Source organism: Kuraishia capsulata, genomic scaffold (assembly GCF_000576695.1).
Source record: "Kuraishia capsulata CBS 1993 genomic scaffold, Kuraishia_capsulata_scaffold_4, whole genome shotgun sequence".
Taxonomy (NCBI): domain Eukaryota; kingdom Fungi; phylum Ascomycota; class Pichiomycetes; order Pichiales; family Pichiaceae; genus Kuraishia; species Kuraishia capsulata.
Genome location: NW_019172953.1, coordinates 37,600 through 62,481, shown reverse-complemented (window position 1 = coordinate 62,481; position 24,882 = coordinate 37,600). Strand labels below are relative to the sequence as shown.

Below are 24,882 nucleotides of genomic sequence, written 5' to 3'. Positions count from 1 at the left end.
GCATGGGATTTTTCATTTTTCGCGTTTCTCCAAGAAGCCCAGGCGACTTTGTAAACGCCACTTGAGAGACGAATATATGCCACAACCAATTATAAGTCAGTTCTTTTTGCCTCATGCTCGAAGCCAGCAGATGTCGGCTGAGAGTGAGGTGTTTTCTGACGACGATTTGATGGAAATTTCGGAGAAAGTGCCTGAGCCACCAGGGGAATCATCAGGAGGCTTATCAGGAGACCCATCAGCAGAGCCACCCGCAGAGCCACCAGCGCCACAACGGCAGCCAAATCCTTTGAAAAAGAAGCCATCCAAGGCAGTTTCTGATTATTCATATGCTCCCATTTCAGCCCCAAAAACGACCGGTTCAAAGAAACCAGACCCGAAACCGAAACGGGTGCGAGAAACCCCAGACGACGACAGAACGGTGAAAAAACCAGACATCGCGGCCAGTGTTAAACTGACCCCATTGGAACAGCAATTTGTGGAGCTCAAGTCAAATAACCCCGAGTCAGTATTGGCAATCAGAGTTGGCTACAAATACAAGTTCTTCGGCGAGGACGCGAGGGTGGTGGCAGGGCTATTGGATATCATGTTGCTCGATGGAAAGTTTTCCATAGACCTGAAAAACCCACCACCACGCGACAAAATGCACTCCAGATATGCCTATTGTAGTATTCCAGACAACAGGCTACATATTCATTTGAAAAGGCTGCTTGGAGCCGGGTTGAAGGTTGGCGTCGTTGAGCAGACAGAAACAGCAGCACTCAAGAGCAACTCTGCCAATAAGTCCAAGATTTTCGAGCGAGATATAAGTCGCGTTTACACTGCTGCTACCTACATTGACGATAATGAGGCTGGTGAGAGCATTCTGTCATTGGACCGGGGTGGAGGCTATATCCTTGCTGTTTCTGAGAGCGACGGCTTGATCAGCGTTGTTGGCGTCCATCTTCTTTCCGGCGAGATTGTATATGACACCTTCGCAGATGGGGCGATGCATAGCGAGTTTGAGACTCGACTGTTTCATCTTTATCCTGTTGAGATTATGGTTGTTGGAGAAATTTCCCATCTCACCAGCCGGACTCTGGATGGATTCAAGAGCCATGTCTACAAACACGATAATGCTACTACCCTGAGAGTACTCAGCAGGGAAAGAGAGGTCACTGGAATTTACTATGACGAGTTCACCCGTCTTTTGGAAAACTCTCCGTCAACTCTGGATCTTTTTCTGAACCAGTTGACCGCTGATGTTCAACAATGCTGTGCGCAATTGGCAGTGTATCTCAAAGAGTTCGGTCTAGCCTCCGTTTTCGAGGTCTCCTCAAATTACAACAAGTTTGCAGATTTGAACAGACGCATGATTCTGGATGCGAACACTCTGCAGAACCTGGAGATATTTCGCAATTATACAAACGGAAAGGAAGTGGGGTCGTTGCTGTACTTGCTTGACCACACTCGGACCAAGTTTGGCGGACGTCTTCTACGAAAATGGCTATATCAGCCGTTGATGAACTACGAGGATATTGCTGGCCGTTCAGCTTCTGTGGATGATATATTAAACGGGGATAATCGAAGGATTTTCGAGAGACTGGGAGGGTTTCTCCATTCCACGCCAGACCTCGAAAAAGGGTTGGCCAAGATTCATTATAAGCGAACCAAGAGAAAGGAAACGTATATTCTGGTGAGACAGTTCGTTGAGCTGATTGGACTGTTTTGCAACTTTGAGACCTTAACCGAGCAAAATTTCAGGTCCAAACATCTGTATGACCTTCTGATGACCACTCAGCATATTTGCAAGGACGAACTCGGTGGGTTCAAGGATCTGTTGAACATGATCAGATCCGATGCGGCAATGGATGAGGCAGACCTAGACCAACAACGTGCCCAGTTCTTCAAGTATGACTATTTTGAGAGTTTGAAGAGCGGAGACATTGAGGTCAAGGAGGTGGAAAAAGAGCTTGAGACGGAGCTAGTCCAGATCAAAACGTTTCTGAAAAGACCCGCAATGACATACGATTGTCATGCAAATGATCCTTACCTAGTTTCAGTCAGAAACACCCAGGTCAAATCGTTACCTTCAGATTGGGTCAAGATCAGCGGTACCAAATCTGTCTCCAGATTCAAAACGCCGGAAATGGTTCGACTCCAGAAACAATTGCAATACAAACAGGGACTTCTTCTTCAAGAATGCGATCGTTGCTATTTGGAATTCCTGGAGAAGATCGACCAATCGTTCATCCTGCTGAAGAGGCTCGTGAACACGCTTGCTGAGCTCGACTGTCTGTTTTCTCTGGCAGCTGTGGCTATTGGAAACTCTGATTATACGAGGCCAACTTTTGTGCATAAGCAGGTGATTTCCTTGAGAAAATCGAGGAATCCTGTGGCTGAAGTTGTGCATTCTTCCAAGCATTACATCGCAAACGATGTGGAGATGTCCGAAGAAGACTCGCGTATATTGATTGTGACAGGGCCGAACATGGGCGGAAAAAGCTCTTTCATCAAGCAAATTGCGCTAACAGTGATAATGGCTCAAATGGGGAGTTTTGTCCCTGCGGAAACTGCCACTCTGGGCGTATTTGACTCGGTATTCATCAGAATGGGTGCCCAAGACGAGATCATGAAGGGTAAATCCACATTTGAGGTGGAATTGAGCGAATGCTCCACTATACTGAGGCAATGCACCGACAAGTCGCTGGTATTGCTAGACGAGGTTGGAAGAGGAACTTCAGCCACGGACGGTCTCGCTATAGCCCATTCTATCTTGGACTTTCTCATCACCACTGAAGGAAAACGTCCTTTCACCTTATTCATCACCCATTTCCCAGCCCTCGAGTCATTCGAGGATTCGCACGGACCAGTCGTCAAAAATGTACATATGGGCTATCGTCTTGAAAAATCCTCGGGCTCGGATGTTGAAGATTTGGTGTTCCTGTATAAGCTAGCCCGAGGCGTGTGTCGTGAGTCGTATGGCTTGAACGCTGCTAGGTTGGCCAATATTGATGAAAGAATCTTGAAAAGAGGTCTTGAAATATCATCCAGAATGAGGGCTGATCACTCATTGGGGTGGGGACTCAACGTTGGTACTGGTTTGAAGAATGCCCTGGATGACCCCAGAGCCATTCACACATTGTTACGGCGTCTGTCATAAAACTGCATGATATTAGAACTGTAATTGGTCTCGTTATTTTTTTTTCTTCGAGGAGTCTATCTCTTCAAAAAACCCTTGGAGTCTGACTTCGCAGGTAATTCCGCACCCGTGAGAGTGTAGGAGACATCTCCAAAGAGGTTTATATCGTATATTCCTTCCTCGCCGTTATCGTCATAGCCATGATGTAAAGTGACAGAGCTGAAAGACTCAAATGGGTCATGTTCTTGAGAATCCAGCTTGTCCTTGGTCTTATTGTGTGCGTTATTGCTTGAGTGTGTGCTTTGTATGGTACTGGAACTAAGGCTTTCCACCTCGCTCGTCTTCGAGTCCTTGCTATGGGATCCTGAGTCCTTTTTTGCCGAGAAAACCGGTATCATGGGAGGCTTTTGATTTCTTAGCAGAGCCCATTGGGTATTTTTGAAGAAAGGATGTGCTTTGATATCAGCAGCTCCGTTTTTGCTTCCCAGCCTTTTGAGTTCGTCTTTGATGAGCAGTTTTTTTATCACATTCCTGCAATTGCTGGTAGTTGAAGCATAATGGGAAGATGAGTGGTCTGGAAACTGCACTTCGTGTTTCAGAACATTTGAGAATGTTTGGTTCCGAGTTGCGCCCTTGAAAGGCGTGGTTCCAAATATCATCTCGTAGATGAAGATACCGAGGGTCCACCAATCCACAGCAGATGTATGGCCTTTATTCCTAATCACTTCAGGAGCAATATACTCTTCAGTGCCCACAAAAGAGTTAGTTCTGAACCCGTCAATGCAAGCCTTTGTGTCCAGACCCGTTGGCAGATGCGAGGAGCTGTTGCGACTGGTCAGCACAATCTCAGGCTCTTTGTTAGAATTCGTTTGCTTGGAAAGATCAAAATCAGAAAGCATGATGTGACCAGATTGATGAAGAAGAATGTTCTCGGGCTTGAGATCACGATAGATAAATCCCATCAAGTGCAGATACTCAAGGGCCGCAGTCACCTCAGCAGCATAGAACTTGGCGTCGCTCTCAGGTATGCATTTCATCTTCCTCGTTTGCAAGGCCCTGAAAAACTCCCCTCCCATACAGTACTCCATACACAGATAGAGATAGTCCTCAGACTGAAACGAGTGGTACAAAGTCACGATGAAAGGATGGTTACTGGTGGCCAGAATCTCCTGCTCAGCAAGGGCTCGTTTGATTTTGTTTCGCTGAATCATCTCTTTTTTGTTGAGAATTTTCATGGCATATAGTTTCTTGGTTTTCTTTTCCCTTACCAGATAGACCTTTCCAACATCACCTCTTCCAAGAAGCTTAATCTTTTCAAAGGAGTTAGGACTCACTTGGACCTCGGAAACTCTGATAGAGTTACTGGAGTAGGTCCTGCCCACAGACTGGTTTCGGGAGCGGCTCTGGAGGTGGAGCTCACCAATGTGCTCTTGAACACTATCAACAGATTCATTCCTATTTGGTGGTAACTCGTTTTCATTCAAAACCTTCAGTCCCAGAGGGGCTGAAGCCACTCTTCTCAACTTTTTCTGCATAGAAGTTGCTGGATTCTCAACCGCAACCGGCTTCTCAAACTTGTTCAGAGACGAGGTCGAATTGTTTATGCTGTCGTTATGTTTCAATTTCATATTGTAAATGCCCGATTCCACCAGCATGTTCTGCTGCTCGCTCAGATCGCATTCTTCAATCGAACCTGGGTTATGGGGAGGATATCCTTGGTACTGGAAGTAAGGGTTAGAATTGACAACCGTGGTTTGCTCAGGAGACTTGAAGGGAGGGGTTACAGCTGAAGGCGACCGCTTTCTGCGCAGTTTGTCCATGATTCCCTGGGGAGAAGCAGGACTTCTGACTGTTCCCGAGGTCACAAAATCCGACTCATTCTCTGTAACTCCTGCAGAACTGTCCAAGTCCTCTTCCGGGTCCGGGGTGTTCGTATTAGAGTTAAACTTGAACAAATTCTTCAGTTTTGCAAGCTTTTTCGTGTGGACTATCGAAGGATCTTCACTGTGGTCCAGGTGGTCTATCTCGTTATTCGGCGTAACTTCCGGATTAAGAGTAGGCGAAATTAACGCTGGGCTCTCAGAAGGCTCACCAGATCCAAACGAGAACAGTTTTCCAAAGGACTGGGTGAGTTTCTTCGAATTCGATCGCGACCTGTAGTCTTGTTGTTGATGCTGGCCATTGATGGGGTTGCCGAGGGCAGCGACTTGAGTCGGCGAGTCGGGCCCGTTGGCTTGGTATATATATTCGACGCTAGCCGTTGTCATAGCAGGCATTCCAATAAGAAAAACCTCGGTAAAAAAAGAACAGATATAGCTGTTCAGGAGATTGTTCACGATTGCCAGACTACCTGTTAGAAGGAGGAGCAGATCATTTCTGTGGATTGCACTATAAATGGGCTGGTGGGCTGTGGGCTAGTTAGGCAACTTTTGGCGTGCGGAGATTTCAGGGTTGCCAATTTCGGTCGGAACAATACAATACTAGAGTCTTTGTTTCTTTTTTGTAAAGTTTGAATGGAAACCTAATCCATTTTTATATTAACTATATGGTTGAGCTCCGCTTGGTTCTGCTCTCTTTTCTCCCGTCCCTCTTCGGTCCCTCTCTAATGTACACGCCTCTCTGCTTAATTAGCCAAATGAGGAGGAAGCAAAAAGTTCGCAACCGAGTTCTTGATGTAGTATACGTGCTGGCAGTGGTTGCATATCATCTTTCCCTCTGTTATCTGTGTTTCGAGCAGCAGGCTGTGCAAATCTCTCAGTATACGCTCGCTTTCCGGGTCTTCTGGATCTATGTTTTCCGGTTTCACTTGTGGAATGGAGTTGTTACCCAAATCAGCAGCAACCTTTATCAACGCAGGCCAATCCAATCTGTCTAACATGCTTGTAAGGAACTCAGCGTCGAAATCCTGTTCCTGCTGCACCAGCTGACATTCGGAGAACACCAAAGGAAATGAGTCAGAAGATGCAGCACAAGATTTAACCGCACACCTCACAAAGTTTGTAGTCAAGAACTTCATATTTGTAATTAGCGAAAGCTTCGTGGAACTGAAACTAACTGCAAAAAAGACAGATTCGTAGGTTCGTCCTGAGATTAGATGAAAAAAATAAAATTAGGTTTGTACAGACACGACCATCTAATTAAGCCTTCAAAGCTGGGGTTCTGACAATTGATTACAGCATCGAATGACATCTAAGTACATGAAAAGGTTAATATGATATGGTCATTAAACATGCCAAAGAGTCAAACTGATTGGTGAATAAAACATCTTCAAAGAGATGCACTGAATGCAGCACTCAACACTATCTCTGAAGCGTTGTAGTGATTGGATAGAATTGTTTTTTCTAACTCGATGAACCATCTCTAGAACAAATGATTCACATTTTCAAGAGATATCTTCTGCCTCGAGCAGATCCTCTGTATATAGTGGCGCAGCTCATAAAAGTCAATTCTGGGATTTCTGACCTGGAACTTCGGATCCAGCAACGAATACATGGTGCCATATGACAGCTCGTGATACTTCATTCTTTCAAAGTTTTCCAGCAAAAGTTTGTAGGACTCGGTTGTCAGTTGTTGCGGGTATTTCTTCAGTATCTGCGATAAGGCCAAAACAAGCGTCTTTGGCGAGCTATGCGAGCTGTGGTGTTCGTTGAACACAGCTTGAAGTTGTTTCTGTAGATGGGATGGTCCTGACGAATTTCCATAAGGGTGCGCAATTCTGATGGCTGGTCGTATATCAATGTGCTTCAGACCGGATTTGAGACCTTTGTGAAAATCTTTCTTGAGATGGGTCAAAGTACGATCAGGTATCAAGTCAACCAGGTCATTAAGTGATTCAACCCGCTCCTGAGTCTTTCCAGTAGCATTCCAAAGACTCTCTGTCACCGAAAGTCTGGAAGGGCACTTTGCATTTTGGAGATAAGTCTCACCTTTCCCATCCTTTCCCTCATTGTTACCTGCCAATATACTCATGTAACCATCCTCTATACATGCCACCGTACACAACGTATCTATCAGAACCTCAGTAGCTCTAGTCTGCAAAGGATATACCGGAACTCCTATCTCTGTTGTCAGTTCGTCCGGAGTGAGTGGTAATTGCAGTGATTCGTCCATTTTGAAGGTCTCAGATTCTAAGTCTCCCCCTTCATTTTCCATCGCATTCTGCTCGGATTGGCTTTCGCGAAATTGCAAGCTCATCCCAGCGTTCTCCATGCTCATTGTGACTGGACCCATGGGGAAATTCTTCAAAAAAGGGGTCCCACCATTCATTGAAACCATATCATCAAACGAGGATCTCGACTCTACCGTGTCAGATACTGTCCCCGCAACCCGCTTTTGCAACCAGAACGGAAGAAAACCAATGGCTATCAAATTAGTTCCCAAGAAGATGAAATTTCCGTCGAGAAATAAATGCTTCAGCACCTTGTTTGTCCTGGCGTTCATCTGCTGTGTTGAGGTGGGTCTAGGATGAGTCCATGTATGTAGTACCTTCGGTCTTGTATACCTCAGGCGAGGCCGTATCACATGTGCCCTCACGGTGTGAAACATGCTATAAAAAATAGACAAGAATGTGCAATTATATTGCTTGTTGTACAATAGAAAGCCCAGGAGTCTGGATGGTTGTCAGGAAAGAAATGGTCTCATTAGCTGGGAAGTGGACCGTCTCTGATTGGCAGATTTTTCGGGCCTCGCTAGGGTGATGAGATTGGGATTTTGGCTATCGAGTCTTGGTGTCAGTTTTGCTTCAATTTTGCTTCAGTTTGGACACAAAATTTAATAAGTTATGGGATATTCATTGACATTGTCGGCCGAGCTAGAAGGTGTGACATCCTTGCAGCCAGCTGATTCGCTGGAATCACCCTTTGAGTACACATTCCAGGTCCAATGTACCTCGTGCAGAGAGATACACTCCAAAGAGGTCAACATCAACACTCTGGAAAAACACGAAATGAGTGGAAGCAGAGGTGAGGCAAACTTTGTGTTCAAATGTCAATTCTGCAAGAGAGAATCATCAGCCAGTGAGTATGAGAAGTACATAGACAGTGCAATTTTGTCGCTAACATTTTACAGACATCACAAGGACGAAAAAAGCATACACCATCGAAGACGATAAACCAGTGGCGATCCTGGATATTGATTCAAGAGGACTCGAGATTGTCAAGTTCATCCCTGTGGGAAACTTCATCTGCAGTGCAGTCGAAGGACCTACCAAGTTCACTGAGGTGGACCTGAGTGACAACGAATGGTACGATTACGACGACAACGCAGGTGCGGAGGTATCGATCACAGACGTGAAGTGGGACTTTGTAAAAAACTAAAGAATGCAATCTGTAATTGGGGTATGCTTATGCTAGTAGATAACGCTGATTGATAAAGCCGCTTTTACGTCCGAGCCGCACCACCTGTCGGTCTCGGCAAATATTCCGCATTAGGCAATCTCGCCCGCTCTCAAAAGCGCAGGTTATGCCGCAATGAATCATGTTGAATCATGTTTTGAACTCTTTCCTGGTCCATTGAGCTCAAGACATGGTCACTGACTTGAATAACAAGCGCCGAAGGAGGACTCCCTTCTCGTGCTCCGCTTGTAGACGGAGAAAGGTCAAGGTAAGTGTGTTCTAAGCGGACTAGCTAGACAGCTCTCTAACAAGCATCTTAGTGCGATAGGAAGAAGCCGCGGTGTGGTGGCTGTGAACGGAACAAAACCGGAGACGGATGTGTTTATGAAAGCCCACCTTTCTGGCAAAATGAGGGAGGAGGTTTAGGTGAAACATTGAATTTTGGAGACCAGGCTGGCTCGTATATTCAAGCTACTACGGTGCCTGTAGGGTACATTCAAACCACGCAAAGTCACTCCAATGGGCAAACTCTTCCCAAAACCAAGACCAAAGATAAGGCTACGTTAGTGGCACAGTTGGAAAGTCTTAGAGAACAGGTCAGTAATGTTGAAAAATTGCTTGAAGGAAAGTCCTCTGGTGCCTCCGACAAGATTGAGCTTCTGGACAAACGGAAAGAAACGCTTATTTTTCTGCAAAAAGATGGGAGATGCTTCAATTTTGGAATCTGTTCATGGCACGCTACTACCAGAAAAGATCCCTTCCTGTTGCATATGGTGGACGATTTCAGAAAGTTGAAAAAGTCTAAGAAACTGAAGGATGCACTGGCTGGAAAACGGCCCAGAAGAGCGGTGACAGGGCAAGGAAGTGATTTACTGGAGAGACAGATAAGCTTGAAGAAGCAAATTGTTTCTCCAAATTATTACAAATTCAATACCGATGCGAAGGACCTGAGTGGCTTGATGTCCAGTATGGTGAGGCTGATGCCTTCGCAGAATATTGTTTGGGGTAATCTGAGACATTTCTTCAAGTATTTGGTGCCTTTCTATCCCGTTATTGATGAAAAAGAGTTTTTGGAGTCCGTGCAGAGGATTTTGAGTTATAGCGAGGAAGGCAAACCTGACCTGAAGTTTAGCAAGAAGACGGACCCTATACTGATTTGCACGTTATTGGTTATCATCAGAATGTCATACCTCAATCTGTTGTTGAAGTCTCACAGATTGGTGCCGTTGAATGGCGATGAACAGACGTTATTGGCTTGCCCAGTTGAAGCAAATGTCATCAGCATTGCTCATGCAACCCTGGAGCACTTCAAATTTCTGAGAAAAACAGGAATCGAAATATTGCAGCTGCTCGTTCTTTTGAGATACTATTTCAAAAACGCGCCTGAAGACGGAGATGGTGGTGATGGAGTAGATTCTATGGTCTTTATAGGGACTCTGATCAACTCAGCTACTGCCGTTGGAGTTCACAGGGACCTAGTAGCTAGACCATCTACTTTGAAAATTGGCAGTTCCCAGGATCAACTGAGATTTACGCAGAAATGGAGGAAAATATGGTGGCTGGTGGTGGTGACAGATATCAGCCAGAGCTTGAATCTGGGCTGCCTTCCCATTACTGACGATGAAGAATGTGACACTAGTTTGCCAATTTTTGATCCTGCCTCTGCCAACGTTGAGAACTTGCGCTCAGAACAGGACGGTATAGCTCGAATCAGAAAACGAGTAGGCTTTCACCCGATGTTGAGACGGTTGATGAAGCTCACCATGAGTTTGAAGATATGTCCCACTGTCTCACAGCTTACGACAGAAATCACGATTTTGAGCGACTACTTGAATAAAAACGTGGATCCTCATCTAAAGGTTGAAGGAAACGAGTTTCTCGCCGCTGAAGAGAGAATGCTTGTCATGGAAGTGGGATGCTTCATATTAGCAATGGAACATTTTGTTTTGCTTCACCATGAGACTCAAAGAGACACCCGGAACTTCTTCGACATGTCCATAAAAGTCTTGGGCAGATCACTACATATCCTCAAAGTTGCCATGGGGTTGTTCAAGCTGTTGTTTTCGAAACTGGAAAATTTCAACTTCCCGCTTCTGTCTTCGTGCTCCATCTGTTTGGGCAAAGTGACTCAATTTTTTATTTTCGCCCTGGTGAGAATCAGAATCATAGAGCAAAAGGTGAGATATAATGAAATCAAGGTTGATCTGGAGAAACATGCTTTGCTGATTGAGCTCTCTAAAACACTCTATGCTAGGCTCAAGGCTATCACCAGCATCTTTATGCTTTTGAGTGACACTTACTACAGCGCACTGAAGGCACACGCGCAACTTTCATTTGTTTTGGACTGTCTCAAAGGCGGCGATTACGTCATCAAAGAAGACACCAGATCTCTTCACAACAACAGCTTTGAAGACCTGAGTGCGGGACAACTACGAACGATGCTTACACTCATTGATTCCGTGGTCATAGACGACCCCAAAGAGTTTGCCTTCCACAATCTCAGCGTGCAGCCACTAACTCCATTTTCTCCGGAAACTGACATGTTCCAGGAACCGTTGAAAAAAACCATTTTAGACCAAGCAGGTCTTCCTACGCTAAGGCCTGACGAGGCGCGTTTCTCCGAAAGCGTCGATTCTTTTAGCAGTGAAGCTGACATATTGGATTTCCTTGATTTTTTCAATGAGGATTTCGAAGCTCCCAAATTCGCCCCCGAATTCGGGTAATTCTTGGACAATATAGAAGAAACCATAGCAATTTGGCACCCATCGGAAGATGACCTATTTTTAATGCAACTGTTGACATGCATGAACCGAGGCCCGTTGCTGACAAAGCATTTCAACGGTTTCTCAGACGGTAGTGCGACACCCACCGAAGGCCTCGGAGAGATTGATTGGAAAGCAATATAAAACCCGAGACTTTGCGACTATGCATTCTCTCTCCCTGATATTCTATATCAATTCTCTTAGTAACTATGTCTTTGCCAACTTCTACCAAAAGAGCTTATCTCGCTGTTGCCCCAGTTAAGGAGACGAACCTTGATTCGGCCTCTCCTGACTCCACCTTCAAGGTGGAGACCGTCCCAATTGACTTGGTGAACTTGAAAGAGGGCCAGATTGGTGTGAAATCGCTTTTTTTCTCCAATGATCCTACTCAAAGAGGCTTCATTCAAAAGGGATTGAAGCCCGAGGATACATATGCGATTCCGATTCGTGAGGGTCAGACCATGAGCACTTATGGTCTTTTTGAGGTGGTGAGCTCGAAATCGGACAAATTCCAGGTTGGTGAATTGGTCTATGGAAACGCATTCTGGTCGGAATACTCGGTTATTTCGGAGGCTTCTGTCTTCAACAAGGTTGACCCAAACGCGGGTTTACCTCTGCATTACTTCATGGATATCGTTGGTCTGACCGGTCTCACCGCATACTTCGGCTTGCTCAAGGTCGGTAAGATCACCTCTGAGGACACCGTCGTAATTTCAGCTGCCAGTGGTGCCACTGGTTCTAACGCAGTTCAGTTTGCGAAAAAGATTTTCGGTGCCAAGAAGGTGGTTGGTATCACTGGTACTGACGAAAAAGCCAGGGCTGTTGAGGCTTTGGGAGCCGATGTTGGTCTCAACTACAACGACAAGGACTTTGCGGAGAAACTGGCAGCTGCCACCGACAAAAAGATCGATCTGTACTACGACAATGTCGGAGGATCCATCTTGAATACCGTATTGCGCTCCATGAGCATGTGGGGAAGAGTCGTTGCCTGTGGCTCCATCGCTGCCTACAACGATACATCTGCCAACGTTTTTTCCAACTGGGGTGCTGTAACTGTCAAGAGATTGACAGTTACGGGGTTCATTGTCATTGACTTCAAGGAGAACTTTGGTGAAGCTATTCAGGCTATTATTGGTGGCTTGAAGGCAGGTACCATCAAGTATGAGCATGGAAAGCCAATCGATCTCGTTGGACATTTCGAGAAGGTACCAGAGACCTGGGGATTGCTGTTTGACAGCAGCAAGAAGCCATTTGGAAAGCTGATCTCGAAGATCGCTGAACTCTAGGTAGGAAATACATATCAAAAATACCAAAAATATATCTTTACGTGTCCCAACCGTCTCCGATAAACCGGGAGTGCCGTAGCAAGCAGAATTACTTCTTTGGGCTTATCTCAACGCCGGGTGCCCCACCGGTTTCTCAGACGGGCTTATGCGTTTGAGCTGAAGGCTGCCATATTTTGGCTGCTATCATATATTGCTGCTTACCATTTCATGGATAACTTTTTTGTTTTTTTTATTTCTAGTCTTTGGAATCAAGAATCTGGTTGATCATGGCCCCCTCAGCAACTATTATTGAGACTGAGTCAATCACAGTCCTTCACGACGATCTCTCACACATCCGCTTTGCGAGTACCCTACAGTTCTATTTGAACGGTGAACTCCAAACGGTGCGCGATCCAGATCCTGAAGGAACTCTGCTCGACTACATCAGATCAGAAGCTGGACTCACTGGAACCAAACTGGGATGTTCAGAAGGAGGTTGTGGAGCCTGCACGATCACGGTAGCCCATTACGATGAGATCAAGAACAAAATCACTTACGAGGCCATGAACTCATGTATCATTCCCCTTATAGCTGTTGAAGGGAAGCATTTGATCACAGTCGAAGGCATTGGTTCCACCAATAACCCACATCCAGTCCAAGAGCGTATTGCCAAATACCATGGTTCTCAGTGTGGTTTCTGTACGCCTGGTATCGTGATGAGCATGTACTCATTGCTTAGAGAGAAGAATGGTCATGTTTCCAAAGAGCTGATCAGCGAGGCTTTGGACGGAAATCTTTGCAGGTGTACCGGATACATGCCAATTATTCAAGCCTGCAATAGTTTTGCGTATGACAGCGATAACTACAATAAGGCCCAGTTGAAGCCGGGGTCTGTGACTGCATGTTCCAAGGGCGCTGATTGCTGCCAGAATAAGAAGAATGGTGCCAAAGCTGAGCCAGAAGTGGAAAAAGTTGAGGTTTGTGCTAGGGGAGATTCCTGTTGCAAGAACAAGACTATTGAAGCTAATGGCGTAGCTGAAAGTGAAGCCAGTGGCTCTACCCATGACCCTTCTAATGAGATCGACGTCAACGCCCTGTTCACACCCAACGGACTCCCATTAAAGCCATACAATCCCAAGGATGATCTTGTCTTTCCCGCAAAGCTCACCAACTACAAGTTGAAACCTATTTTCTACGGAAACGAGCATAAAGTGTGGTTCAGACCAACCACCAAGCAAGAGTTGCTTGAGATCGTTGCCAGCTACCCACAATGCAAAATCGTTTCGGGAGCGTCGGAAGTTCAAGTGGAAATCAAAATGAAAGCCGCAGACTATAACGTGAGCATTTTTGTGAATGATATCGCGGAATTGCGGACTTGGGAGTACATCGAAGGGAAAGGTCTGCTGGTTGGTGCCAACATATCTGTCTCGGAATTGGAGTACATTGGTGAAGATCTAGCTGAAAAGCTTGGAAAACACACCAAGGGTCAGGTATTTGAACATATGACAACTCAATTGAAGTATTTTGCAGGAAGACAGATCCGAAATGCGGCTTCTCCCGCAGGAAACATCGTGACAGCGTCACCAATATCAGATCTGAACCCGGTTTTGGTGGCCTGTGGAGCTATAGTCACATACGAACAGCTTGACCCTACCGGAAAGGTCATCAGTGGTGAACTGAACATGAACGATTTTTTCATTGGATACAGAAAGCACAGACTGCCACAAGGAGCCATTGTGACGTCCATTTTCATTCCTGAAACGAGACCCAACGAGTTCATCCACAGTTACAAACAGAGCAAGCGCAAGGATGATGATATTGCTATTGTAACTGCTTGTATTCGGGTGAAGTTGGACTCTGAGGGACTGGTTGAAGACTCAACACTTGCGTATGGTGGTATGGCTGCTATGACTGTACAGTCGAAACAGACCCAAGAAGCTATCAAGGGCATGTCAATCTTTGACCCAAGCTTTCTGGAGATTGCCGTTGACAATCTGGACAAGGATTATCCGCTCGGGTTTGGCGTTCCAGGTGGAATGGCCACATACAGAAGGACGTTGACATTCTCGTTTTTCTACAAGTTCTGGCAGTACATGCTTGCTGGGTTCAACAGTTCCCACCCGTCTGCAAAGGCCCTTCTGGAAGTTGATTCCAATGCCAAAGTCACCAGAAACAAGCCTGAGGGATGGCGAGACCTGGAAACGCCTTTTGAGTATGAAGTTGTGGGCAAGTCAAACCCCCATCTCTCTGCCATGAAGCAGGTCAGTGGAGAAGCCGTCTACACCGACGATATCCCTCCGCAGCACAAAGAGATTTTTGGTGTCCAGGTATTATCTACCAAAGCCCATGCTAAGGTGCTGTCTGTGGATTACACCGATGCCTTGACCGTGGAAACTGTAGTAGGGTACATCGACATTGACGATTTGCCTAACAAAGAGGCCAACTTGTGGGGTCCACTTCCTTTTGGAAAGGAGCAGTTCTTTTCAGACGGGGAAGTTTTTGTGGTTGGTCAGACCATCGGTGTGGTGTTTGCTACCAACAAAGAGCGTGCGGCTGAGGCCTCCAGACTCGTGAGAGTGGAATATGAAGAACTTCCTGCCATTATCAGTGTTGAGGATGCTGTTGCACAAGAGTCTTTCTTCCCTGATTCAAGAATCACAGAACTGGGCGACTGGGAATCTGCCTTCAAGAATTCGAAGCATTTTTTCGAGGGAACTATCCGTTTCGGTGCTCAGGAACACTTTTATTTTGAGACCCAGGGCTGTCTAGTCATCCCCGAGGAAGATGGTGAAATCAAAGTGTATGCCTCCACTCAAAATCCCACCGAAACGCAAGAATACGCAGCCCAGGTAACTGGCGTTGCTGCGCACAAGGTTGTGACGCGTGTCAAGCGTTTGGGCGGTGGATTTGGTGGCAAGGAGACCAGATCTGTTCAACTGTCTTCGCTGGCATGTGTTGCTGCAAAGAAGTTCAACCGGCCAGTAAGAATGTCGTTGTCGAGATACGAGGACATGCTAACCTCTGGACAAAGACATCCATTCCTTATGAAGTATCGCGTTTCTCTTGACGAAGACCTGAAGTTTACTGGACTGGATACAACTCTTTATGCCAACGGAGGCTGGTCTATGGATCTGACACGTGGTGTTATTGACAGAGCAGTCTTCCATGCGTGCAACTGCTATTATTTCCCCAACGTGCGTGTGGCAGGAATTCCCTGCAAGACCAATACTGCGTCAAACACTGCATATCGGGGCTTTGGAGGGCCGCAGGGCATGTACCTCGCCGAGGGAATGCTTGTTGAGGTTGCAGAGAAACTGGGAGTTGATCCGGATGTGATTAGGCAGAAGAACTACTTCACTGCCAACACGGGCCAGATCACGCCCTACAAGCAGAAGGTGGATGACGACATCTCCGTGCGGGATATAGTGAAACAGAACTGGGAGGAGGCGAATTACGATCAGTTGAGGAAAGATGTGGAGGACTTCAATGCGAAGTCCAAGTGGATCAAGCGGGGTTTGGCACATGTGCCTACAATGTTTGGTGTTTCTTTTGGAGTCAAGTTTTTAAACCAGGCTGGTGCTTTGGTTCACATCTACCACGATGGGTCTGTCCTCGTGTCGCATGGTGGTGTTGAGATTGGTCAAGGTCTTTACACTAAGATGACCATGATCGCTGCTCAGGAACTGGGAGTGCCCATAGAGAAGGTGTTTATTAGTGAGACCTCCACCCAGGTGGTTCCCAACACATCTGCCACGGCGGCTTCGGCTGCATCTGATTTGAATGGTATGGCCATTGCAAACGCCTGCGAAAAGCTGAACGAGCGACTGAAACCAATCAGGGAGCAATTGGGTCCTGATGCCACATTTGACGAGGTGATCTCAACCGCATACCACGAGCGAATCTCGCTGAGTGCTACAGGCTTTTACAAGACTCCCGACATCGGTTATCTGTTCGGCGATCCCGATCCTGCTCCTGCATTCTTCTACTTTACCCAGGGATCTGCAATTTGCCAAGTGGAAGTTGACACACTGACTGGAGACTGGTCATGTCTAGAGGCCCATATTAAGATGGACATCGGCAGACCTATTAACCAGGCCATTGACTATGGTCAAATTGAAGGAGCATTTGTACAAGGAATGGGACTTTTCACCATGGAACAATCTCTATGGTTCAGACACAACGGTGCTCTTTTCACCAGAGGTCCTGGTAACTACAAAATCCCAGGGTTCAGAGACGTACCGCAGAAGTTCAGGGTGTCCATGCTGAAGGACCGTGATTTCAAGCACCTCAAGACTATCAAGTCGTCCAAGGGAATTGGTGAGCCTCCTTTGTTTTTGGGAAGCTGTGTGCAATTTGCCATCAGAAATGCGATCAGCTATGCCAGAAGGGACAACGGGTATGTCAAGGGTGCCGCAGGGCTGCCAGTGCAGTCTCCTCTAACCAGCGAGAGGATCAGAGCGTCAATTGGAGACATGCTAGTGAAAAAGGGACTGGTTGTTCCTAAGAACGAGAATGAAAGGGATTTTTTTATCGAAGCATAGATTGCGTTAATAGTGAAGAAATAATAAGACTGATTGACATAAGGTAAGGATTGTAAAAAAAACATCTGGTGATGGGATATCTGGTGTTTGAAAGGCGTTGTAGAAGGTGTTTTGAAGGGTGATTTGATAAATATCTCAAACGTCATGTAGCAAGCCTTTGATGATATTTTTTTCCTATTTTAATTTTTTACTTTTCCGCTGTTTTTGAGCCTTGATTTCAGTGCTTTATCAAACCTCTTGACACTTTCCATCTAGCCTCTTGAGTAGATCCCCCCGCCATCACGTCAATGGAAAGTCCTAACGATTACCTACGCAGCAAGAATTTACACGAGAGAGTCTTATCCAAAATCTCCTAATATCTCAGACCTATTCAGAGCCTTTATACCCTAGCCCTCACTCACGAACACACTCCTTGACCGAGTCGAAAGCCGCACCCGGACTGAATCAAGACGTCACCTTCCTCCACCTTTTATCAAAACTCATATTAATTACCAAGATCAAGCCACAATATCGAATGCACCATAAATTTTGCCAAATCCAGTTTGTGCCTTTTTTTTTACCCCACTCCCCTTCAGTTCTGCGTCTCGATTTGTAATGGCATGTGAATCTAGAAGGGCGTGTCTTCGGCCCGAGTCAATAGCCTACGGCTGGACCGCAAGGGAGGAGGTAGCCGGCTGGAAATGTGACAGAAGCCACGAGGGCGCATTGAGTTATTGACTAATGAAAATGACAATTGCCAAAGAATCCGGCCAATTATCTCGTTTTGAAAGCCAATTCCGTCACTAGAACCCAACATTATTAAGACGTTTGCTAAAACACCTGACAAATTTTATTCAAGTCGGGCCCAATTACCATGATTGCTATCGTGGGGTAGTTGCTCTCTTAGCTTAGTCGTGTAGCCGGAAACTTTTCCCTGACCAATTTGCGACCGCCTATTGGGTCGGCTGGTCTGACCTAATGCGGAGATGGACTGAGGATATAAATATGGCCACGGTTCCCTTCATCGTTTAGACCATACTACAAGCTGTTACGACGCAAAGCATTTCATTTGGTTGTTTTTTAATCTCAATTTGCAATGTCTGGCCCACCTACGTACACAACATCACAGGGTTGTCCCGTGGCACACCCTTTCGCGACCGATCGCGTTGCCATCAACACCAAGAATTACAAGACTGAACAAGCACCCACGGGCCCGCTATTGTTACAAGACTTTACTCTGATCGACTCTTTGGCTCATTTTGACAGAGAAAGAATTCCCGAGAGAGTGGTCCATGCCAAGGGTGGTGGAGCCTTCGGATACTTTGAGGTGACAGACAACATCACTGACCTGGTTAGCTCCAAGTTCTTGGACACTGTTGGAAAGAAGACAAAGTCATTTGTGAGGTTTTCCACTGTTGGTGGTGAGAAGGGTTCGTCTGACACTGCCAGAGACCCAAGAGGTTTCGCCATTAAGCTTTACACCGAAGAGGGAAATCTGGACTGGGTGTACAACAACACTCCCATTTTCTTCCTGAGGGACCCATCCAAGTTCCCCCATTTCATCCACACGCAGAAGAGAAACCCACAGACCAACCTGAAGGATGCCAACATGTTTTGGGACTACATCTGCAACAATCAGGAGGCGGTGCACCAGATCATGTACATGTTCACTGACCGTGGTACCCCAGTCTCCTGGAGACACATGAACGGTTACTCTGGACACACGTACAAGTGGTACAACGCCAATGGCGACTGGAAGTACGTTCAGGTACATCTGATTGCAGACGGTGGAGTAAAGAACTTCAACGTTGACGAGGCTGGTGAGCTTGACGGAAAGAACCCTGATCACAACACCCAAGATCTGTTCCAGGCCATTGAGAGGGGTGACAATCCTTCTTGGACCGCCTACGTTCAGACCATGACCCAAGAGCAGGCTTCCAAACTGCCATTCTCTGTGTTTGACCTCACCAAGGTTTGGCCTCACAAGGACTTCCCATTGAGGAGGTTTGGTAAGTTGGTGCTGAACGAAAACCCAAAGAACTACTTTGCCGAAGTTGAACAGGCTGCTTTCTCGCCTTCTCACACCGTCCCAGGCCAACAGGCTTCTGCCGATCCGGTTCTGCAATCGCGTTTGTTTTCATACCCAGACACTCACCGTCACAGATTGGGAACTAATTACGTGAACATCCCAGTCAACTGTCCTGTCAAGCCTACCTTTGCCCCTAACATCAGAGATGGTGCTATGACGACCACCGACAATTTGGGTGCCACCCCAAACTACGCCAATGCCTACGATCAGCCAGTTAAATATGCTGAAACCGCCAAGACCTCTAACAAGACTCCAGAGGAGACTTTTACGGGTGAGGTTGTCAAATTCCACTGGGGTGTTGTGGATTATGACTACGTCCAGCCAAGAGCGTTGTGGCAGAAGGTTCTGGCTAAGCAGCCTGGTGGACAAGCCACATTGGTTAAGAACTTGTCGGGTCATGTTGCCAACGCCAACGAGTACATTCAGGACCGGGTCTTTGAGTTGTTCGGCCGCGTTGACCCTAAGTTGGGTGAACAGTTGAGAGATGCGGTTCTCAAGATCTCTCCAAGAGGGGAGTCTGTGTCAAGGCTCTGAGAAGGAAGCTTACTGCGGAGATGTTTCCGGTTATTATTTTGTCTAGCAATTTAGGATAATAAGCTGATTCCATTTTGTGGATCCATAGAGTCTGAAATTTGCCCTGTAAATTGTAAGCAGGGTTGGCTATGTGTGTGTCCTGCCAAATTTCCATCTCGGTATTAGAGAAGAATCGGATAGAGGACATATGCGGGTTCACCAACATAATAGCTTGAGTGCTAAAAGCTGAGTTATAATAGTTTGTAGCTCGCTTAGCGATGTTCCTGTTTAATTCTGTTTCTTGTAGTTTCTTGTAATTTCTTGTACGGTTTGACTTAAATCTCCGTTGATGGCGGAATGGAAATCTCTCCATCCCAATCAGGCAATTAAAAGCGGGCGCATCGCAAGTACGAATGAGGAAGTTGGATCCCTACAATCGTATCACCCAGCGCTTGAAGCTGATATTTGACTCAGATCCTTTGCTCTTTCCATTCTCTTCTTCCACCAAAGAAACTCTCAAATTTCAAAACTGTACACAATGGACGCCCCAACAACAAACGCTCCCTCCTCCTGTTGCGGCTCAGGTGCCGTTTGCAAGTGCGGATCTGGCTGTCAATGCCCTTCTTGCAACACCACTAAGTGAGTAATTCGCTTTCTAGCCGAATTCCTAATATCTTGACTAACTTCAAAAGACTATAAACGGTATAGTTTTTGTCTTGTTTTCGCATTTTTATCGTTCTCAGCTCAAAATTCCAGGTTTTGAATAACCGTGCATGGCTTTTACAGTGCCCTGGCTGTTAGAATTGGCCATATCACTGTGAATGTGATTAACAAACCCCAGTCTATTGCAAGTTTGAGTTACCATATTGCCGCTGTTTGGTGATAAGTTTCGGCCACATATACGTCTTGGAGTTAACTTTCTTATCGCTCGCTTCAGTCGCTTCGTAATGTTCTCCAGCGTAGACTCACGATATATGGGAATATCGGATAATTTTCGAGATTTTCCGTAAACCAGAAATGAGTTTCCGTTCCATAAATATTATGGCGAGAATCTCTTGTTTGTTTATTCAATTTTTGACTCACAAAATTTGAATGTGTTGACCTTGACTCGAGAAAACGGATTTATGTCATTGAAATATTCGACCAGACCGTAGACCTACTATCCCACTGGTCCTTCAAAGTGGTGGGGAACCCTTTGACTTCAAAAAAAAAAAACGAAAAGATTGCAACACCCGAGTTTCGCATATGGTCTCCCACTATACTACTCTATCGAGCTCTTAGCAGCTTAACTACAGTTGATCGGACGGGAAACGGTGCTTTCTGCTAGATGTGGTCGCAACCGGGAAGAGAAGTTTCAAAGTAGTAGTACTCTTGGCAAACAGGACAATTGACCAGGGCCACCAAGAGAACGATCTCGTGCACCAATAATATTCAAACAGGGTTTTAAATGAGGGGAGTGAATATCCGTTCTCAGTGTAATCGCTGATTCAACCTTTGAAATAATCAGTTACTGAATACAGCCGCACCATAGGATACGGCTTCCCCACTGCCCCCCCAAATCGTCAAACCAGTAGTGGTCCTCCAAATTGCAATTTACGTGCCCCAACCAATTTTCCAAAGCCAATCAAATTCCGTTAAAACACTCCGTATAAGCAAGAGCTGGGATCCAATCCACAAAGTATTCTTGTTCAACAAAGCACACTGTCTCATATTTCCCCCAAACCACACAATGTTGAGGAAACAGGCGCCTTCTTTGAGACGCGGATTTGCTGCCGTTTCCGATAATGTCCAGCCAAACCGTGTGCACGGTGGGCTTAAGGACCAAGACAGAATCTTCCAAAACATCTACGACAAGTACGGTCGTGACCTGACGTCCGCGCAGAAGAGAGGAGACTGGTACAAGACCAAAGAAATCATATTAAAGGGTGACAAATGGATCATTGATGAGATGAAGAAATCCGGGCTCCGTGGAAGAGGCGGTGCTGGGTTCCCAAGTGGTTTGAAATGGTCCTTCATGAACCCTCCCGGATGGGAAAAGAACGTTGGCGCCAAGTATCTGGTTGTCAATGCCGATGAAGGTGAGCCTGGTACCTGTAAGGACCGTGAGATCATCCGTAAAGAACCCCACAAGTTGGTTGAGGGTTGTTTGGTTGCTGGTCGCGCCATGAATGCGACTGCTGCGTATATCTACATCAGAGGTGAGTTCTACAATGAGGCAGTTCAGCTTCAAACTGCCATCAACGAGGCATACAAAGCTGGCCTGATCGGAAAGAACGCTTGTGGATCTGGATACGACTTTGACGTGTACATACACCGTGGAATGGGTGCCTATATCTGTGGAGAAGAGACGGCTTTGATCGAGTCTATCGAAGGAAAGGCTGGTAAGCCCAGATTGAAGCCACCATTCCCAGCTGGTGTTGGTCTGTTTGGTAGACCCACCACTGTTACCAATGTGGAGACCGTTGCTGTTGCCCCTACCATCTTGAGAAGAGGTGGTGACTGGTTTGCTTCCTTCGGTAGAGAGAGAAACTCGGGAACCAAGCTGTTCTGTGTTTCCGGCCACGTCAACGAGCCATGCACATTCGAGGAGGAGATGTCCATCCCGCTTAAGGAACTGCTGGAAAAGCACTGTGGTGGTGTTGTCGGTGGTTGGGATAACCTTTTGGGTGTCGTTCCAGGTGGATCTTCGGTGCCAATCATGCCCAAGGACACATGTGAAAACGTGCTTATGGACTTTGATGCCCTGAGAGATGTTGGATCAGGTCTCGGAACTGCTGCTGTGATTGTGATGAACAAGTCCACTGATGTTATCAGAGCCATCCAGAGATTCTCTGCCTTTTACAAGCACGAGTCCTGCGGTCAATGTACTCCATGCCGTGAAGGAACCACCTATTTACAGAAGATGATGGACAGATTCTACACAGGACAGGCCAAGGAGAGAGAAATTGACATGATCTTCGAGCTGACTAAGGAGATTGAAGGTCACACTATCTGTGCCCTTGGTGATGCTGCTGCATGGCCAGTGCAGGGTCTGATCAAGTCGTTCCGTCCGGTCATGGTTGACAGAATCAACGAGTTCCAAAAGAATAACAACGTGTCTTACGGTGGATGGCTCGAGGGAGGAAAGGTGAAGGATGGAAAGGTTGTTGGGTCGCCAATCCCAGCTGACGCTTTCCACGGACACCATTAGAGGAGCCCACGATGCATTTGAAACACCGATAAAGAATATAAGGAAGAAGTTTAGACTGAAAAGACGTTGAAGAGGTTGGTGTCACGGAAGCAGTCATCATACTAAGTTATAGTGAATTGAATATTTACAAAATTTGAAGTGACTGTAGGCGTTTTTAGAGCTCGGTATATATGTGGCCGATATGCTGCTAAACATTGCGAGCTGGATTTACGGCGTACAACGAGGATTATCAGAAAAAAGAAAAAAGAAATAATCGAGTTCGACATCTTTTCTGATACTTAGAGATTTTTTGCGTCTTGAAAGCCCTATTATCAAAACTAACAAATTACATTTCGCAAACTCCCCATTGGTACGAGATACATATTTCAGGTGGCTTGTGAATAGATGCAATGGCTGTGCTATTCAACACACTACCCGCCCCTGTAGGCGTAGGGATTTTCACTTCCGCGCTCCGTTACGCTTTTTGGACCTAACATGAAATTTCTTCGGAACAGCTACAGTCAATACAGACTTGCCATAGTGGTATTGTATTGCTTACGAGTCAAGAACAAAGGTATTTGTACCTAAGGTTTATCCATAATCACACTATATTCATATTTCTTTCAAGTCGGCGCAGGACTTCCGGAGCGCCTTCATCTGAACAGCACGCATTTTGGGTTTGAGATACTGCCGCTTGTTACATTATAGATTTCTTGAAGAATGAGATTTTCCAAGGTTTTAGTGAGCCTTGCATTGATATCTCAGGCTATTGCGGTGTATCCTCCACCGGTAGGCAGCAACGACGGTGATGTTGCCATCACTGGTTTTGGCGCAGGAGCTGCTTCCGGATCAGACTCGAGCAGCTTGGTTTCCGAGAAGGCTGAAGCTTCTGATTCGAAGGTTTCTGGGATTGGCGAGAACAGTGGCTCCATTTTGAGCTCCCAGAAGACGCCTCTTGAGGGACAGGACCAAAAAGCTGAAGGAGGCTTTAACGCGTTCCTCATGTCAATTTCCATGATTATAGTCTCGGAGATCGGCGACAAGACCTTTTTGATTGCTGCGCTTATGGCCATGAAGTCGCCGCGTTTGGTTGTTTTTACTGCCGCGTTCTCGTCATTGGCCGTCATGACTGTCCTCTCAGGAGTTGTAGGACACACGTTGCCAGCCTTGATCCCCCAGAGATTAACCCAGTTTCTTGCAGGTATCTTATTTATCGTGTTTGGTGTCAAGCTATTCAATGAAGGACTTGGAATGTCCAAGGAGCTCGGTGTTGGCGAGGAAATGGCTGAGGTAGAGGAAGAAATTGCTTCTTCCGCGATCAACAGTCGCATGAACGCCAGCGAACTGGGCAAGGAGTTCAACGAGCCGGCCTACAAGAAGGTCTTGGAGAATGCTACCAATCTGGTTTCGTTTGTGCTCTCCCCAAGATGGGTCCAGGTGTTCGTCATGACGTTTTTGGGTGAATGGGGAGACCGCTCCCAGATCGCCACGATAGCAATGGCTGCTGGTTCAGACTATTGGTTCGTCATTCTCGGAGCAATTATTGGACACGGCCTGTGCACTGCTGCTGCTGTGATTGGCGGGAAGTTGCTTGCTTCGAAAATCTCCATGAGAAACGTGACTTTGGGTGGTGCTGTTGCGTTCTTCGTCTTTTCCATCTTGTACTTCTACGAGGCTTCGTACAACACTGGAGAGTAATAATAGGACTTCATGTGAGGAGATGTGTGAGTGCTTGAGATACTTTGTGGACGCTAGTGTTGCGTCGGCAATGATGTCTCAACACCGACCATTCATAACTGGAGCTGCATCGTCAGCAAGATGATATAAACCGTTTATGAGTATACCGCAATGTTGGAAATTTTTTTTGGACCTTTGCACTTGATGGCCAATAATAACCCGAAGGTGATTGTGATAAGAAAAACGAAGAAAAAAGATTATTATTGGTAGTAATAGATTGCAACAAAGAAGAATAAACAAAATGAACTCTTCAGAAACGTCACTGGGGTGCGGTTTTGAGCTCGTAAATTGAGTTTCACACGCACGCATACGCGTATGTTTTGCCTTCACAATGTGCGTTACTATTTCCTAGTTTTGATACTCCAGACATTCTCTC

The 24,882-nt window shown here is 46.2% G+C and overlaps 12 protein-coding genes across 12 annotated transcripts; 9 read left to right on the top strand and 3 right to left on the bottom strand.

Annotated features, from left to right (window-relative positions):
• Nucleotides 1–76: 76 nt before the first annotated feature.
• On the top strand, nt 77–3,139 carry KUCA_T00003156001 (uncharacterized protein; the record flags this gene model as incomplete). Its single annotated transcript, XM_022601543.1, has 1 exon — nt 77–3,139. One exon carries the CDS (start codon nt 77–79, stop codon nt 3,137–3,139), a length of 3,063 nt encoding a protein of 1,020 aa, XP_022459175.1.
• A 56-nt stretch (nt 3,140–3,195) lies between these two features.
• Nucleotides 3,196–5,394, bottom strand: KUCA_T00003155001 (uncharacterized protein; the record flags this gene model as incomplete). The annotated part of the gene is made up of 1 exon (XM_022601542.1): nt 3,196–5,394. One exon carries the CDS (start codon nt 5,392–5,394, stop codon nt 3,196–3,198), a length of 2,199 nt encoding a protein of 732 aa, XP_022459174.1.
• Nucleotides 5,395–5,741: 347 nt separating this feature from the next.
• KUCA_T00003154001 (uncharacterized protein) lies at nt 5,742–6,134 on the bottom strand (the record flags this gene model as incomplete). The annotated part of the gene is made up of 1 exon (XM_022601540.1): nt 5,742–6,134. One exon carries the CDS (start codon nt 6,132–6,134, stop codon nt 5,742–5,744), a length of 393 nt encoding a protein of 130 aa, XP_022459173.1.
• Nucleotides 6,135–6,478: 344 nt separating this feature from the next.
• On the bottom strand, nt 6,479–7,663 carry KUCA_T00003153001 (uncharacterized protein; the record flags this gene model as incomplete). Its single annotated transcript, XM_022601539.1, has 1 exon — nt 6,479–7,663. The coding sequence occupies one exon, from the start codon at nt 7,661–7,663 to the stop codon at nt 6,479–6,481; it is 1,185 nt and encodes a 394-aa protein (XP_022459172.1).
• Nucleotides 7,664–7,898: 235 nt separating this feature from the next.
• On the top strand, nt 7,899–8,433 carry KUCA_T00003152001 (uncharacterized protein; the record flags this gene model as incomplete). Its single annotated transcript, XM_022601538.1, has 2 exons — nt 7,899–8,133; nt 8,186–8,433. The coding sequence occupies 2 exons, from the start codon at nt 7,899–7,901 to the stop codon at nt 8,431–8,433; spliced, it is 483 nt and encodes a 160-aa protein (XP_022459171.1).
• A 208-nt stretch (nt 8,434–8,641) lies between these two features.
• On the top strand, nt 8,642–11,174 carry KUCA_T00003151001 (uncharacterized protein; the record flags this gene model as incomplete). Its single annotated transcript, XM_022601537.1, has 2 exons — nt 8,642–8,719; nt 8,772–11,174. 2 exons carry the CDS (start codon nt 8,642–8,644, stop codon nt 11,172–11,174), a joined length of 2,481 nt encoding a protein of 826 aa, XP_022459170.1.
• A 248-nt stretch (nt 11,175–11,422) lies between these two features.
• On the top strand, nt 11,423–12,499 carry KUCA_T00003150001 (uncharacterized protein; the record flags this gene model as incomplete). Its single annotated transcript, XM_022601536.1, has 1 exon — nt 11,423–12,499. One exon carries the CDS (start codon nt 11,423–11,425, stop codon nt 12,497–12,499), a length of 1,077 nt encoding a protein of 358 aa, XP_022459169.1.
• Nucleotides 12,500–12,765: 266 nt separating this feature from the next.
• KUCA_T00003149001 (uncharacterized protein) lies at nt 12,766–17,019 on the top strand (the record flags this gene model as incomplete). Its single annotated transcript, XM_022601535.1, has 1 exon — nt 12,766–17,019. One exon carries the CDS (start codon nt 12,766–12,768, stop codon nt 17,017–17,019), a length of 4,254 nt encoding a protein of 1,417 aa, XP_022459168.1.
• Nucleotides 17,020–18,094: 1,075 nt separating this feature from the next.
• On the top strand, nt 18,095–19,621 carry KUCA_T00003148001 (uncharacterized protein; the record flags this gene model as incomplete). The annotated part of the gene is made up of 1 exon (XM_022601534.1): nt 18,095–19,621. The coding sequence occupies one exon, from the start codon at nt 18,095–18,097 to the stop codon at nt 19,619–19,621; it is 1,527 nt and encodes a 508-aa protein (XP_022459167.1).
• A 392-nt stretch (nt 19,622–20,013) lies between these two features.
• On the top strand, nt 20,014–20,363 carry KUCA_T00003147001 (uncharacterized protein; the record flags this gene model as incomplete). Its single annotated transcript, XM_022601533.1, has 2 exons — nt 20,014–20,239; nt 20,293–20,363. The coding sequence occupies 2 exons, from the start codon at nt 20,014–20,016 to the stop codon at nt 20,361–20,363; spliced, it is 297 nt and encodes a 98-aa protein (XP_022459166.1).
• A 966-nt stretch (nt 20,364–21,329) lies between these two features.
• On the top strand, nt 21,330–22,790 carry KUCA_T00003146001 (uncharacterized protein; the record flags this gene model as incomplete). Its single annotated transcript, XM_022601532.1, has 1 exon — nt 21,330–22,790. One exon carries the CDS (start codon nt 21,330–21,332, stop codon nt 22,788–22,790), a length of 1,461 nt encoding a protein of 486 aa, XP_022459165.1.
• Nucleotides 22,791–23,489: 699 nt separating this feature from the next.
• KUCA_T00003145001 (uncharacterized protein) lies at nt 23,490–24,467 on the top strand (the record flags this gene model as incomplete). Its single annotated transcript, XM_022601531.1, has 1 exon — nt 23,490–24,467. One exon carries the CDS (start codon nt 23,490–23,492, stop codon nt 24,465–24,467), a length of 978 nt encoding a protein of 325 aa, XP_022459164.1.
• Nucleotides 24,468–24,882: the final 415 nt, after the last annotated feature.